The 12817-nt window shown below is 40.0% G+C and overlaps 1 protein-coding gene across 4 annotated transcripts in view; it reads left to right on the forward strand.

Moving 5' to 3' along the window:
* The window catches only part of LOC100710619 (phospholipase D1), a 52996-nt gene that overhangs the window by 21234 nt on the left and 18945 nt on the right, over positions 1-12817 (forward strand). For 3 of the 4 annotated variants that reach the window (XM_003456245.5, XM_019352901.2, XM_005460978.4), the window contains 10 exons: positions 4761-4931; positions 5016-5179; positions 5798-5937; positions 6092-6197; positions 6300-6365; positions 6872-6930; positions 7171-7263; positions 8521-8673; positions 8756-8905; positions 12444-12527. In XM_003456245.5, coding sequence (XP_003456293.1) covers positions 4793-4931; positions 5016-5179; positions 5798-5937; positions 6092-6197; positions 6300-6365; positions 6872-6930; positions 7171-7263; positions 8521-8673; positions 8756-8905; positions 12444-12527 — 1154 coding nt within the window. In that variant the 5' untranslated portion in view covers positions 4761-4792. The remainder of the gene's footprint in view (positions 1-4760; positions 4932-5015; positions 5180-5797; positions 5938-6091; positions 6198-6299; positions 6366-6871; positions 6931-7170; positions 7264-8520; positions 8674-8755; positions 8906-12443; positions 12528-12817) is intronic. The other variant, XM_005460979.4, reaches the window with a different exon arrangement.

Here is a 12817-nt window from a genome sequence, read left to right on the forward strand (position 1 = left end):
GCCACGGCCCTTTATTGTAGTCCATCCACCTCAAAGTTGGTGTGTTTGTGTGACGTGAATCAGTCAGGATTGTTTGATAACTAGATAACACTATATTTTTTTCTTTACAACATATTTTAAAACTGGAGATGAAATGTTTGGGTGGATGAAACCGACAAATTAGAAACAAAAATCTGCAACTACAGTAGAAAATCACAGCAGCAGAGGACCATAAACACACACAAAACTCCATTCAATCTGATTTTGAGAAAAGAAGTAATTAGAAAAAAGCTCTTTTCACATTGAGAATACACTGATGATCCACGATGATCTCGGTGTCCTTATAAACTTTATGCGGGCCATCATAAATGCTCCAATAATGGATCTTTATTTACCTCAGCTGCACAGAGATTGACTGAAGACATGTTTATATCAGACACGAACATTATTGACAATATTTCTTTTTATATTTGCTCAGTTTCATTGATATCTGTCAGTTAAGCTGTTTTGACGGCTCTAACTGTGCAGCTGGGCGTTGTTCAGCTCAACATGTTGCATTTACAAAACATACTCTGGAAGCAGAAAAAATAGGATTTCGCTCAAATTTGGCACTTTGGGGTGATTTGGGGTGATTTGGGGTGATTTTTAAACCAAAATTAAATGAAACCTGCTCTAGTCTGGGATATGTGTACAGCATAAGTTACCATAGTGATCTAGCGCGGTAAAAACAGAGCCAGCAACTTTGTGACCCTAACCAGTCTGACTTTAAACTGGACATATCTCATTAACCCATAAATCTAGCTTTATAGTTGCACCCCTCCGGGCTCATGCATGACCCAACTTGGTAACTTCAAAGTTGGTAACTTAATCTGCACTTCTCCTTTACTAAGTTAGTACTTAGTTTTCTGTTTGTGTGTGTTTGTGTTCTTTCTGAAACTGCAAATGACACTTCAGTGAGTTGTCGTCTTTCCTCCCCTTTCCTACTAGACTTTCAATATGAAACAGGAAGTGTTGCTCATATTCCTCCTAAGCTTGCAAAGCAGCTGTTCAGACAGTTTTTCTAACTAAAAATGCAAAGGACAGGGCTGGAGTGATAATTCCAACGTACTGATGGAATTTAAATAGCAAATCATTATGTAATTCCTTCATGTTTTAGTTCTGTTCTTAGCTGCTGTTTATTTTTTGTTATTGTTCATTTGTCCATAGTTTAACAGGGGCTTTGTGTGAAATTGCTTAGATCCTCAAATTTAATAAAAAGGATTTGGATTAAATCATCTATTTTAAAATTTATGATTTCTGTGTGTGTGTTAATAGAAACTTTGTGGGTAGTGATGGCTTGCGTGGCTGTGGGACAGTTGGATTAACGGTTATTTAGCCAGGTTTTTATCCGTGAATAAACATTGCAAGCAAAGAAATGCTCTTTGGGGTTCGGCGGGGTGCGGTCTTCCTGCTTGTGTGGTTGTTCCTGGTGTTTTGGTGGCGCAGGAAGTGAAAGCAGACAGACCGCAGTGAAACCAGTTCCGACTAAACCCAAACATAACCCATGTTCTTCCTAAGAATGAGCTGTTAGAAGTTGTCCGGCAGGAATTGCATCATACAGTCAGAAATCTGACTCCTGCATGGTTTATTTTTTTAAGTAGAGAACAGTAACGAATCACAATCTTATTATCGACTGTATTTCTGCTGCCTCTTAGAATGTGCTACCTTTAGATAGACGTGCTTTTAGTCAAACATGATGACAATTTTACAAATAAACTTCACACCAGAGACCTTGACGGACCTAAATGTGTGATATGACTGGTTTAATGTATCTCTTACAATATAAGCAGAGATGAGGTGAAAGGGAATTAAAAATGTTTTTCTTTCTTCAGGTTAAATTTAAAAGAGGAAGTTCTCTGCAATCTGAAGGGATCCGATTAATAAACATATCGTAAATCTAAGATCAATCTTTGTTAGATTCGCCTGTTAAAATTGTTGTTTATGAACAGAGAAAAGAGAAGAAAGAAAAAAGAAGGAAATCATGGAGCTGGAATTCCTTGCAGCTTATTTAATGTTTTGTTTTGTTGGGGGGGTTTTTGAAGGCCAGTCAGGAAGTTGGTTAGCATCACCTTGGTTCCTTTGATTAAAAGAAAATACCTTTTCTGCAATAATAAAGAAGTTTATCAGTAACATATTATTTGCAACTTAACTGAGATCTTCCTAAAAGCAAAGCACTAACGTTAAACTATAAACTACACCGCATGATGTCAGCATAACCAAGAATAACTTCCTGTTTTTAGCGTGATGACACTGAAAATGTCTCACAATGTAAAAGCTTCATAATTCACAGCTGAGATTTTTACTTAATCTTCATATTTTTAAGCTCATCTTAACCCAGACCTTATTTCAGATGAGTCGGCGTCAAACCTGTCCATTAAAACACATTGAAAACAAGGAAGCTGTGTACATATTTCCTGCTTTTAAGGCTCCTCTCGGTGTCGCCCTGATTACCGTGGAGATGCCCACAAAAAGTTTGAAGTAGAACCTGGTTCAGGATGATTAATAAACATGGACAGTAAATCAAGCCATCCATTTTCTTCAAGTTATCTATTTAACAGCCACATGTAACAGGGTGAGAGGTTGGCTACACCCTGGGCACGTCGCTAGCCTGTCACAGGGCCACCACAGAGACGACTATTCATGCTCAGAAAACAGGAAAATATAAATCAGTGAAAGCATATAAAAAGCTAACTTAAGTTTTTTGTGTAGAATCACATAAAAATATATAAACGGGGAAATTGAAAAGAGCCAGTTTTGGCCGAATGACTAATAAGTGTCCGGGACACCACCTTGGTATTTCAGGAGGAGGTGACGGGGCAGACCCAGAACACACTGGGGGAGATCATGTTTCTCTGCTGCCTTGGGAACACTTCTGTCCCCCCCCTGGAAGAGCTGGAGGAGGGGCTGGTAATAGGGAGGCCTCTCTGCTTTGACTGCTGCCTCCAAAACCTGGACCCATTAAGCATCATAAAATGGATGGATGCCATATATATCATAGTAAAGCAAGGGCTGGGTATATTAAAAGCTATGGAGACTGTGAGAAATCATTAGGGGCTCCTGTGGTGGTTCTGGAGGTCAATGTCAACTTGTGTTTAATTCTTATTTGCTCACATGAAAACTTTATACAATTCAGCACACATCAAGATATTTATGGAATTACAGCATGCTGAAAGATTTACGGCATCTTTCAGTTCAATGTTTGAGTTTTATAGCCCACAACGATACTATTTTTCATTCTTATTGAACAAATCTCATTTTAAGCAGCAAGCAGACACAGTTGGAACATGAGTTGGTGGACAGCGTTCAGCCTGAGGATGTGGTGGAGACCAAAAGTTGAGCTAAAAGAGAGAAAATATCTGATTTTGATTCGTGTGACCTAAACCCAACAGTTAATCTGTCATCATTGCTAAAATGTTTGCAAAAAAAAAGATCTGTGGAACAATCCCAAAAGGTTGATTCTGTTCATCTGGACGTAGCATTACATCCAAATGCACAGAATCAACCTTTCGGGATTTACTTCCCTGGATGATTGAGCATGCATCAAGACTGTGGAACAATCCTCTGACCACAGGCCTGATCACCTGATAATAAAGTTCACACTTCACCTGAAAGATCTTTAAACATTACAGCTTTAATCTAAGTGGGCTTCACTCGGCTCCAAACGGCAGGTAGATGGAACCTGGATATGATAATGTGGACGTTTATATCAGTGATGTCAGTCATGATTTCAGGATTGCCACACGGTAAAGCATTGCTTTACTTCAGAAACCTTTTTCTCGTGCTTTCTTATAAGCGCTCTTATCCATTTTTTAACCTCTATACACATCCTTTCTTTTCCTGGATTCCTCTTTAATCCCCTTTCTTGTACTACAGCCTGCAGCCGGTCCATTCTTCTCCTCCTTTATTCTCTCACAGCCGCAGTTAACCTCACATAAGACACTAATCCAAAGATCAGGATTAACACAGGAGAAGCACAGGAAGCACATATTCCCCTGTACAACTGTGTGTGTGAGCATGCGGAGCAGGAGTTGGAAAAAAAGAAAAAGGAAAAACAAACAAAAAGGGGTCAATGGTGTTCACGTGTGCACTCATGAATGAAGAGGATTCACTGGAGAGGATTTTCACACTAACTGACCCAGAAACATGAATGTGAAGAGAAATGCTGTGTGTGGGTGAAACACACCAGTGAGCTTGCCATGTTTGGCTGGATGAGTCATCCAAAATTTGGGATGTGGACCTGGAATTTTGCATAATGCCAATTAAGAAATTCACCTGAAATTATTTTCAGGCAGTATGAAAGGATCCATTTAATGAACTGAACTGACCGTCAGACAGGAACTGTCATGGGTTTAGAGCGCTCTGATGTTGGTCGCTGTGCTGCAGTTAATGATACCCTGACATTTCTTTTCAGTGCACAAGCAGCGAGCGGTTATATGTTGACTCTGAGGTGAAATGTTTCTCTGTGGATTTAGACCAGACTCGAGGCTTCCTGATTATTTTTCCCCCCACAGCGACGGATACTGAACCTGAAGTCTGTAATAAGCAATTAATGTCAGATAAAGAGTTTTAAAACAGATCAGAACAGGATTCTTAGAGCTAGTTTTATCCACAGAGACAGTTGCTTTTAAAATCTAGAAGTTTAATTGGCACATTCTGATCTGATTTACTCTACATGACCACATCCAGTTTTGTTCCTTACCTTTGACTTAACCACCATATTCCCTCATTACCTGTCTGTCCAGGTGAGCCCCGGGCTCCAGACTGAGTGCTAGCCATGCTGCGGCAGGTTGAGCCATCGTCCAGCACCCTGCAGCTGGTTGCCAGTGATATGAGCGACATCATGGACAATCTGGACACCCGCGATCTCGATTTAGGCGATGGAGATTATGACACGACAGACACCAATGCACCTGGTACCTGCCATCACTTTGCACTCTGTTTCTCTACTTGTTGTGTAAGCTATTTGTTTGTGTAACTGTTTATATTTTTTCACCTAGCAGAGGGTTTGCCTTTCAAAGAGATTTACAACACAGTGGGTTTCAAGGAGACAGAGGCCAAAGTCTACCTGTCCTCTCCCATCACCGTCAAAATCCTGGAGGTGGAGCGTTTCACCTCAGTTCAGGACCGCTTCAACCTCACCACACAGAGGAGCGTCAACAAGGTGCAGATCTTTTTGTCATTGTAGGAAAAAATGCATTTAGCCATACACTATACTTGAAACGTGGAGGTAGCCACTGTGATGTCACAGTTTGAGCCAGAAGGGACTATGATAGCTGCATCTGTATATTGTATGGATGCAACACACAGACACAGATACCTGCTGATTAGGGCTAAGCAACAAACTAAAGTACCAGAGTTTTGCTTACCAATACTGTAACATAGGTGATGGTTTTTACCTCCCAGCAATGCACAATATTTGTCCATTAAAATGCTCTTAAAAGCACCAGCAGTAAAAATGCAATCAAAAGGTCAATTTTAGTAACTTGATTTAGCTGAGGTTTTAGCAGCACCTGAGATGTCATCTACAGTCATGGATAAACCAGAAAAAGTCATTATTCCGGTGTTCTAGGGAAACTTTTAGCTGCTTAGGAAAACCAGGTGACTAGATTACTTAAAGATTCCAACAATGTAGTAAAAGTTGGCAGTTTATCAACCATAAACAAAAGAAATGATGTCAAAATTCTAGACTAAATCCCAAACTATGATCCATTTAGTTGATGAGCTTTTTGAAATGATAAACACTGAATGTAAATAACTGGAGGCCCTGCTGTGTGTGCAGTCAATGCCAGCTGTGTATAAAATTGAGATGAAACACGGAGAGTTTACATGGTTGGTGAAGAGGAAGGAGAAGCACTTCATCGATCTCCACAGAGAACTGAGAACATACAAGACCTTCATGAAGATTCCACTTCCACGCAGGTACCTCAGTGTCTCCTGTGCCTATTCACAGTTCATATTTTATCTTCACTGTGCTTAGCAGAGCTCATTTTTCCTGCCTGTATTTCCACTGCATGTTCTTGGATTTGAACATGCAGCCTTCTAAGAAAACGTCATTTTATTTCTCTCTCTGCAGTCACACGGTGAAGAGGAACATACCGTTGAGGAGTGAGGTGAGCCAGATACCAGAACTCCCCAGAGGAGGCGATGGCGAACTGGACAGAGGAGTTTCCAGTCGAAGGGTAAATTGCTCCTGATGGCCAATATTTAATTTTATGGTACCAGATTTATGTACTACGTATATTAAATTGTACTGAAAATTTCTTGTTGTTTCCTTGATCTAGAAACAACTGGAAGATTACTTGAATACTGTGCTAGCGATGCCGATGTATAGGAACTACCATGCTACGGTAAGGACACAAAAGTTACAAAGTAACTACATTCTGGTCATTTTCAGCTCCATGTTTTTGTTTTTGGATTCTATCAGAGTCACTTTGCATAATTCACAGTTCCAAATAATCCTTCTTACCTTAAACTTGGCCCCTCAGTTTTAGGTCCAACCCCCTCTAAGCCAACTTCTGATTGGCTACATCTTGCAAACAGGTTTAAGTAAGAAGTGGGCAGGGCTTCTTTATCTAACATGACCGGGTTAAAAAAGAAAGAAAGAAAGAAAGAAACTGAGTGTTTAGAGTATTCTGGATTCTGAGCTTCATTTTTAAAAACTTTGGCAATGCTTAATATGAACATCCACCGTAGTATCACTGTATATAATAAAGAAAAGCATAACAGATATCCTTGAAAGGTTTCAGTATATTTTGGAAAACACTGACGACCTTTTCAGGTCAACTTAGAAGATGATAAAGTAGACAACAGTCTTGTGAAAGTGAGTTTATAAATATTTTTGCTTGATTTTCAGATGGAGTTCATTGATGTTAGTCAAATGTCTTTCATTCACGACCTGGGACCAAAAGGACTGTAAGAATCATTTGTTATCAATATGTTAATTTTTCACTGAAATCTTGCACTTTAAGAAATATATCCAGTGAAATTCTGAAATTCCTACTCAAAGATGGTGTAGGTGGGGAGTGCAGGTTAAAGTTAATGGCAAAGTATTTAATCTTTTTGGTGAATTGTCTTGCTTTGGATAATAAGGTTCTCCTAACCAATCCTTTCTAAGTATTTTTCTATATCATGAACTGTCTTTTTGTCTTTTAGAGAGGGAATGGTGCTGAAGAGATCCGGTGGCCATCGGATCCCCGGCATGAACTGCTGTGGTCGCAGCAGAATGTGCTACCGCTGGTCCAAACGGTCAGTAAATAATCAGGATACTTACAGGATGTTTGCTTAGCCTTAATAGTCTTGGTCATTTTCAATGTGAGCTTGTGATATACCACAAATACACAGCAGCTTAGGTAAAACAGGAAATGACGGGGAAGCTTACAGACATCTTTAGCAGTGCATCGCCTCGTCTATGCAGAAGATGCAATGCTGTATTTATTGGCTGTTTAATCTGAGGAAAGGGTTCAATTCTTGGGGGTTCTGAAGTGAAAAGTTAGTACTCGATCTAAGAAAAACATTTGAATCTATCTATGTAGCTGACAAAACAAACGTCCTGAAGATGAGATTTAAATATAAAGCATTTAAAGCGATGTTTTATGTTATCTTATCTGGAATCTTATCTGTGCAAACCTTCCTTAGATTTATACTTGAAATTAGTGTTAATATCACTGTAACGGTCTGCAAATTGTACAACTGCAGTTCAGAATCGTTAATGCCTTAGATACTGAGTAAAATGCTGACACGTCATTTTAACAGAGCCTCTTATTAATGGCAAGAAAGAAGGGTTAACAGGTAAGTCCACTAAACAACAAGAGGAAACTTTGATTAGGATCGTCAGTGTTGTTACTGCTGACTGACTTAAAAACAGTAAAGTTCTTTCCATTTAGCTTTAGATTCATTTTCTTTAGCAAACAGTAGAATTTACCTTTGATTATTTTTATTTAAATCCTTGATCTTTTTCCCAGGATGTGCATCATAAGTTAAATGTAAATCCACACTCAGTCACGCAAGGATAAGAACTAAATTTAAATATTAAATTACTGCCTACATGAACCCCTGGGTGGGAAATGGTGAACAGAAGGTTATGAGAATATTAGAAACATTGCTCTGTGTATTTGTTGTGCTTCATAGGGGGATTCCTGAACCTAAGACAAAGCAGATCAACACAGGCATCATGTTTTGACAGAGATTTCTTGCTAGGGAATAGAAATTGGTGGATCTTTCATCATCCTGCTTGGTTCATTAAATGTAGGAAGAGTTGACATAGTTAAATATGTGCCATGCCAAATGGGGTAATTAACCATTTTAAAATGCCGCGATCCATCATAACATATATCATAACAGATAAACATTTTGAATCTAAGAAGCTTGTCAGCTTTATTTATTTATTTATGTATTTATTTTATTTTAAAGGGGAGCTATTATGTCCACATAAGCCAAATGGTGTTTAAGGAAGTATATGACAATAAAAAACTTTTACTTAAAATACTGCCTGTGTGTGTGCAGCTGGTTGGTGGTGAAGGACTCGTTTCTGCTGTACATGAAGATGGATTCAGGCGCCATCTCCTTTGTAATGCTGTTTGACAAAGAGTTTGGCATCAAGATGGACTCCAAGGACACGGACACCAAACACGGCGTCCGTGTGGACAGTCTCTCCAGGTCTGTGATGGCTATTTTTACTGCTTATGTTTAATATTTTAAGGCTTGAAGAAAATCAGAAACTGAAGTAGTGTTTGTGCAGGTCTTTGGTGCTCAAGTGCAACAGCTACAGACATGCCCGCTGGTGGGGTCAGTCCATTGAAGGCTTTGTCCAGAAGTATGGCTCAGCCTTCCTCAAAGATCACCGCTTTGGATCTTTCGCCAGAGTGGAAGTGAACATCCCTGCCAAATGGTAACCACACTTACTCTTTCTGCTGTAGTTACACTCACATTTGACATTTTAAAACCCGTTATTTAACATTCAGATCACTTCTAGTCAGAGTAGTTTCAGTTCCTGAGTCACATTAGGCCAAATTAGACTAAATGTTTGGACTGTACATCGAGACGATCCTGTTGACAGACTCTTAGACGATTTCTTTATATCAATTCTTTGTTGTTCTGTGTTTACTTCAGTTTAAAAGCAGCAAAACAATATAAGAGAACCTCAGTAATGGATACCTCCAAAACACACATCACTATTCTGCTGCAATAGGTAAATGCATCATAATTGGAAAGCTCTCAGTGCCTGCGACAGAAAGTGAATGCAGAGCTGTTAAAATGCTATTTACTGATGCTCTCAAGTGAAAGAGTGAGTGAAGGCTGCAAAGTTCAACTGCAAGTGAACACATCACCATTTAAACTGAACTTCTGGATAACAGCTGGTAAAATCCACTGCCATTATAAAGCATTACAGTACAGTTTCCATAAAAGCAAGCGAACAAGATGTGGATACAGGTCAGTTTTTTCTTCACTGCTGTGACGCTGATGATTCAGACAACTTAAAACTCATGGATACAAGCTGAACGGAGCCCCTCTGATGACATGGTCCAAAAAATAAATATATTGTGGCCACAAAATACTACTTCGTGCCCTCAAAATAGTATAATGTGCCCACGAAATACTTATTTGTGGCCATGAAGTACTATTTCGAGGGCACGAAATGCTAATTTGTGGGCACGAATTGGTTATAACGTGGCAACGAATTACGCATTTGTGGCAACGAAATAGATAACGTGTGCACATCATATTGATACAATTCCTGGACAGCTGCGTAGAGACATAAGCATAAGAGTAGGCTAAACCTATACACCATGGACAGAGACAGTATGATTGAGTTTTATTTTAGGCTGGGAATGAGCTACAAATGCATTTTGAAAAGCCTGCAATGCAAGGAACCATTATTACGGAGAGACATTTAAACAGGATATTGAGAGCCCAGTTGCTTTACAGACGTAAGTATGACCTGGACGCCGAGATAGATTTTATTGTCAACCAACTGCAAGGTCCTGGGAAGGATCACGGTTATCGGTCAAGTGTTTCGTGCCCACAAATTAGCATTTCGTGTGCACGTTGTACCCATTTCCTGCCCACGAAGTAGTATTTTATGGCCACAATTTATTTTGTTTTTTGGACCATGTCCTCAGAGGGGCTCCGTAGATCTGTGTATGAACTGAGCTTCTCTTATTTATTAACAAGCAATAAAAAACAGCCTCACATCTTCCTCTTAACCTTAAACTGAAGCACTTTAGTGCCAATCACCAGACCCAGGATCACTTTAAAAAAAAAAAGTCTAGACGATACCCGGTCCAGCTGGCACAGCGCGCAGGTTAGTGTGTGTTTGTGTACTTCTGCCTTTGTGGGAACCACTTTGAAGTTTAGACTTTAAACATGAGGACGTTTATAGAAAGTGATGACCCACTTTTAGAGTGTTTTTAAGGACTCAGATTTAAAGACTGTAGCTGCGAGGTTACACAAAGAAAAAGCATTATGTAAGAGGCAATCCTCACAAGGTAGACGCACAAATGTGTGTCTCGCGCTGGAGTAACCCGACACAAAGCAAGGGAAAGTGAGACTCACCTGCTCATCACCTGTCCTCCCGCTGGGGAACCCTATACCATCTGTGAGACACACTGTGAGTGAGTGTGTGCCTGCTGTCAAGAGCATAAGGATTCAACAGGCAATGGACAGATTGAAAAGTGAGAGGGGAAGTGTTTGTTTCATTTTTCTTTCTGTCCAAACAAGAGCAAAAAGCATCAAACACTGCAATGAAACCAGAGGACGGTTAAAGCTGAAACCTCGGAGGCTGAAAAATGAACCTAGTGCTCAAGTTCCAATAACTGCAGGTCCTCTAATGTCCACTGGGGCTGGCTTCAAAAGTGAGTCAGTTCCCTACAGACTCCCATGTTAAAATGCCTAATTTTACAGCAGAAGTAAACATGTTTACAGCCTTCTGCAGAGACCTTTTTGTCTCTATAGATAGTTTCACACGTCAACAACTGTGCAGGTGAATTTTATCATAACTCAAATCATACGACTTACTATGAGCTTTATTTTGGTGAGAGAAATTGCACCTTTTTCCCTGCTGTGCAGGGCTTTTTTCCAGGCTTTTTTCTCTTATTATATCAAATAACGGGTTTAGCACCTGGCTGTGCTCCAATTACCAGTAGAAAAGATTAAGCTTTCTGAAATTCTAATAGCTGTGAAGGACTTTTGGACAGATTCTTACTTTTGCAGAGGCATCTGTGTTTAAAGGAAAAGATGCGCGTTGTGTGTGTATAAAACAATGAAATATAACAAAATAGAGATTAGAGAAAAATAAAGAATAGAGAAAAAACGAGGAAATGAAGTTGGAGGAAGGACATGAGGAAGCGTGTGACAGGGAGAGGAAACAAAGAAGAGGGAGGGCAAGAAGTGCACGTCAGGTTACGTCACAGGTTATAATTCAAATAGCACAAGAAAAAACTCTGTTCCTACTCTGCCCCTGATTCACTCCTACATAAATAAAAAAGTTAGCACTCCACTCACGAGTCAAATAAAAATAAAAGCAACTCAAATAAGAGTCAATCTCAGCGATTTAAAGCAGCAGACACATCACAGTCTCCACAGCTGTGTCTTTGTCAGAGAAGGTGGACAGATGGTAATTACACGCAGGAGGAGATGTGATGATGCCAGGGAGATCTGTGAGGATAGTGTTGCAGTTTAATTCAGCGTTCATGGCTTCCACAACATCCTACAGCAGGGGTGGGGGAACTCCGGGCCTCGAGGGCCGGCGTCCTGCAGGTTTTAGATGTGTCCTTGATCCCACACAGCTGATCTAAATGGCTAAATTACCTCTTCGACATGTCTTGAAGTTCTCCAGAGGACTGATAATGAACTAGTCATTTGATTCAGGTGTGCTGACCCAGGCTGATATCTAAAACCTGCAGGACACCGGCCCTCTAGGCCTGGAGTTGCCCCACCCCTGTCCTACAGCAAAATGATGACCAGTCAGGTTATAGATAAGTGGGACCCTCATCAGGGCCCTGATTAGAAACCCCTCCAGGCTCGACTCATAACTCTTAATCCCCCAGGTTAAAATCAGCTGAGACAGTTTGGAATGAGTTGGAGTGCACAATAAAGGAAGGACAATTCAGTTTATGAAGGGCACACCTTCAAAATAAAAGAATCCAGGTGATGAAGCCTTTGTACTTATTTTATAATTTAATATGTGGTGAACTAGTTCTGATGCCTTCTGTGTTGTTGTTCACAGTAGGAAAAAATAAAGAAAGTGTTGAATGGGAGAAAAAAACATATTTCATGGAGAATACGTCTTGTCTTGTGCTCCTTCAATTATTTCTTTTTTTGTGCTTTTTAATGTGAAATTTAAAAAAACTATTTTGGACTGATTTTCCTATTTTGAGAAGGCGATGATTGAAGTGTAATTTGTGGGTTTGTTTGTGGTTCTTCTGAAGGTACGTGAACGGGAAAACATACATGGAGGATGTGGCCAATGCTCTCGAAGAAGCCAAGGAGGAAATCTTTATCACTGACTGGTGGTGAGTGTTCAGCGCACACAGAGGTGTGTGTGTGTGTGTGTGTGTGTGTGTGTTTCATAGTGCACTGAGTGCATGTGGCGGTCACCTCTAAGAGAAGTTTTCTGGTCAAATAGATCAGTTACAGTCCGGCTACTGTTACACACACACACACACACACACACACACACACACACACACACACACTCTCACACACACACACACTCACACTCACACACACTCACACTCACACACACATATATTAACGCTACAGACAGTATTTGTTTTTATAAATCAGTCTTACTGCTAAACAA

Source organism: Oreochromis niloticus, linkage group LG9 (assembly GCF_001858045.2).
Source record: "Oreochromis niloticus isolate F11D_XX linkage group LG9, O_niloticus_UMD_NMBU, whole genome shotgun sequence".
Classification (NCBI taxonomy): Eukaryota; Metazoa; Chordata; class Actinopteri; order Cichliformes; family Cichlidae; genus Oreochromis; species Oreochromis niloticus.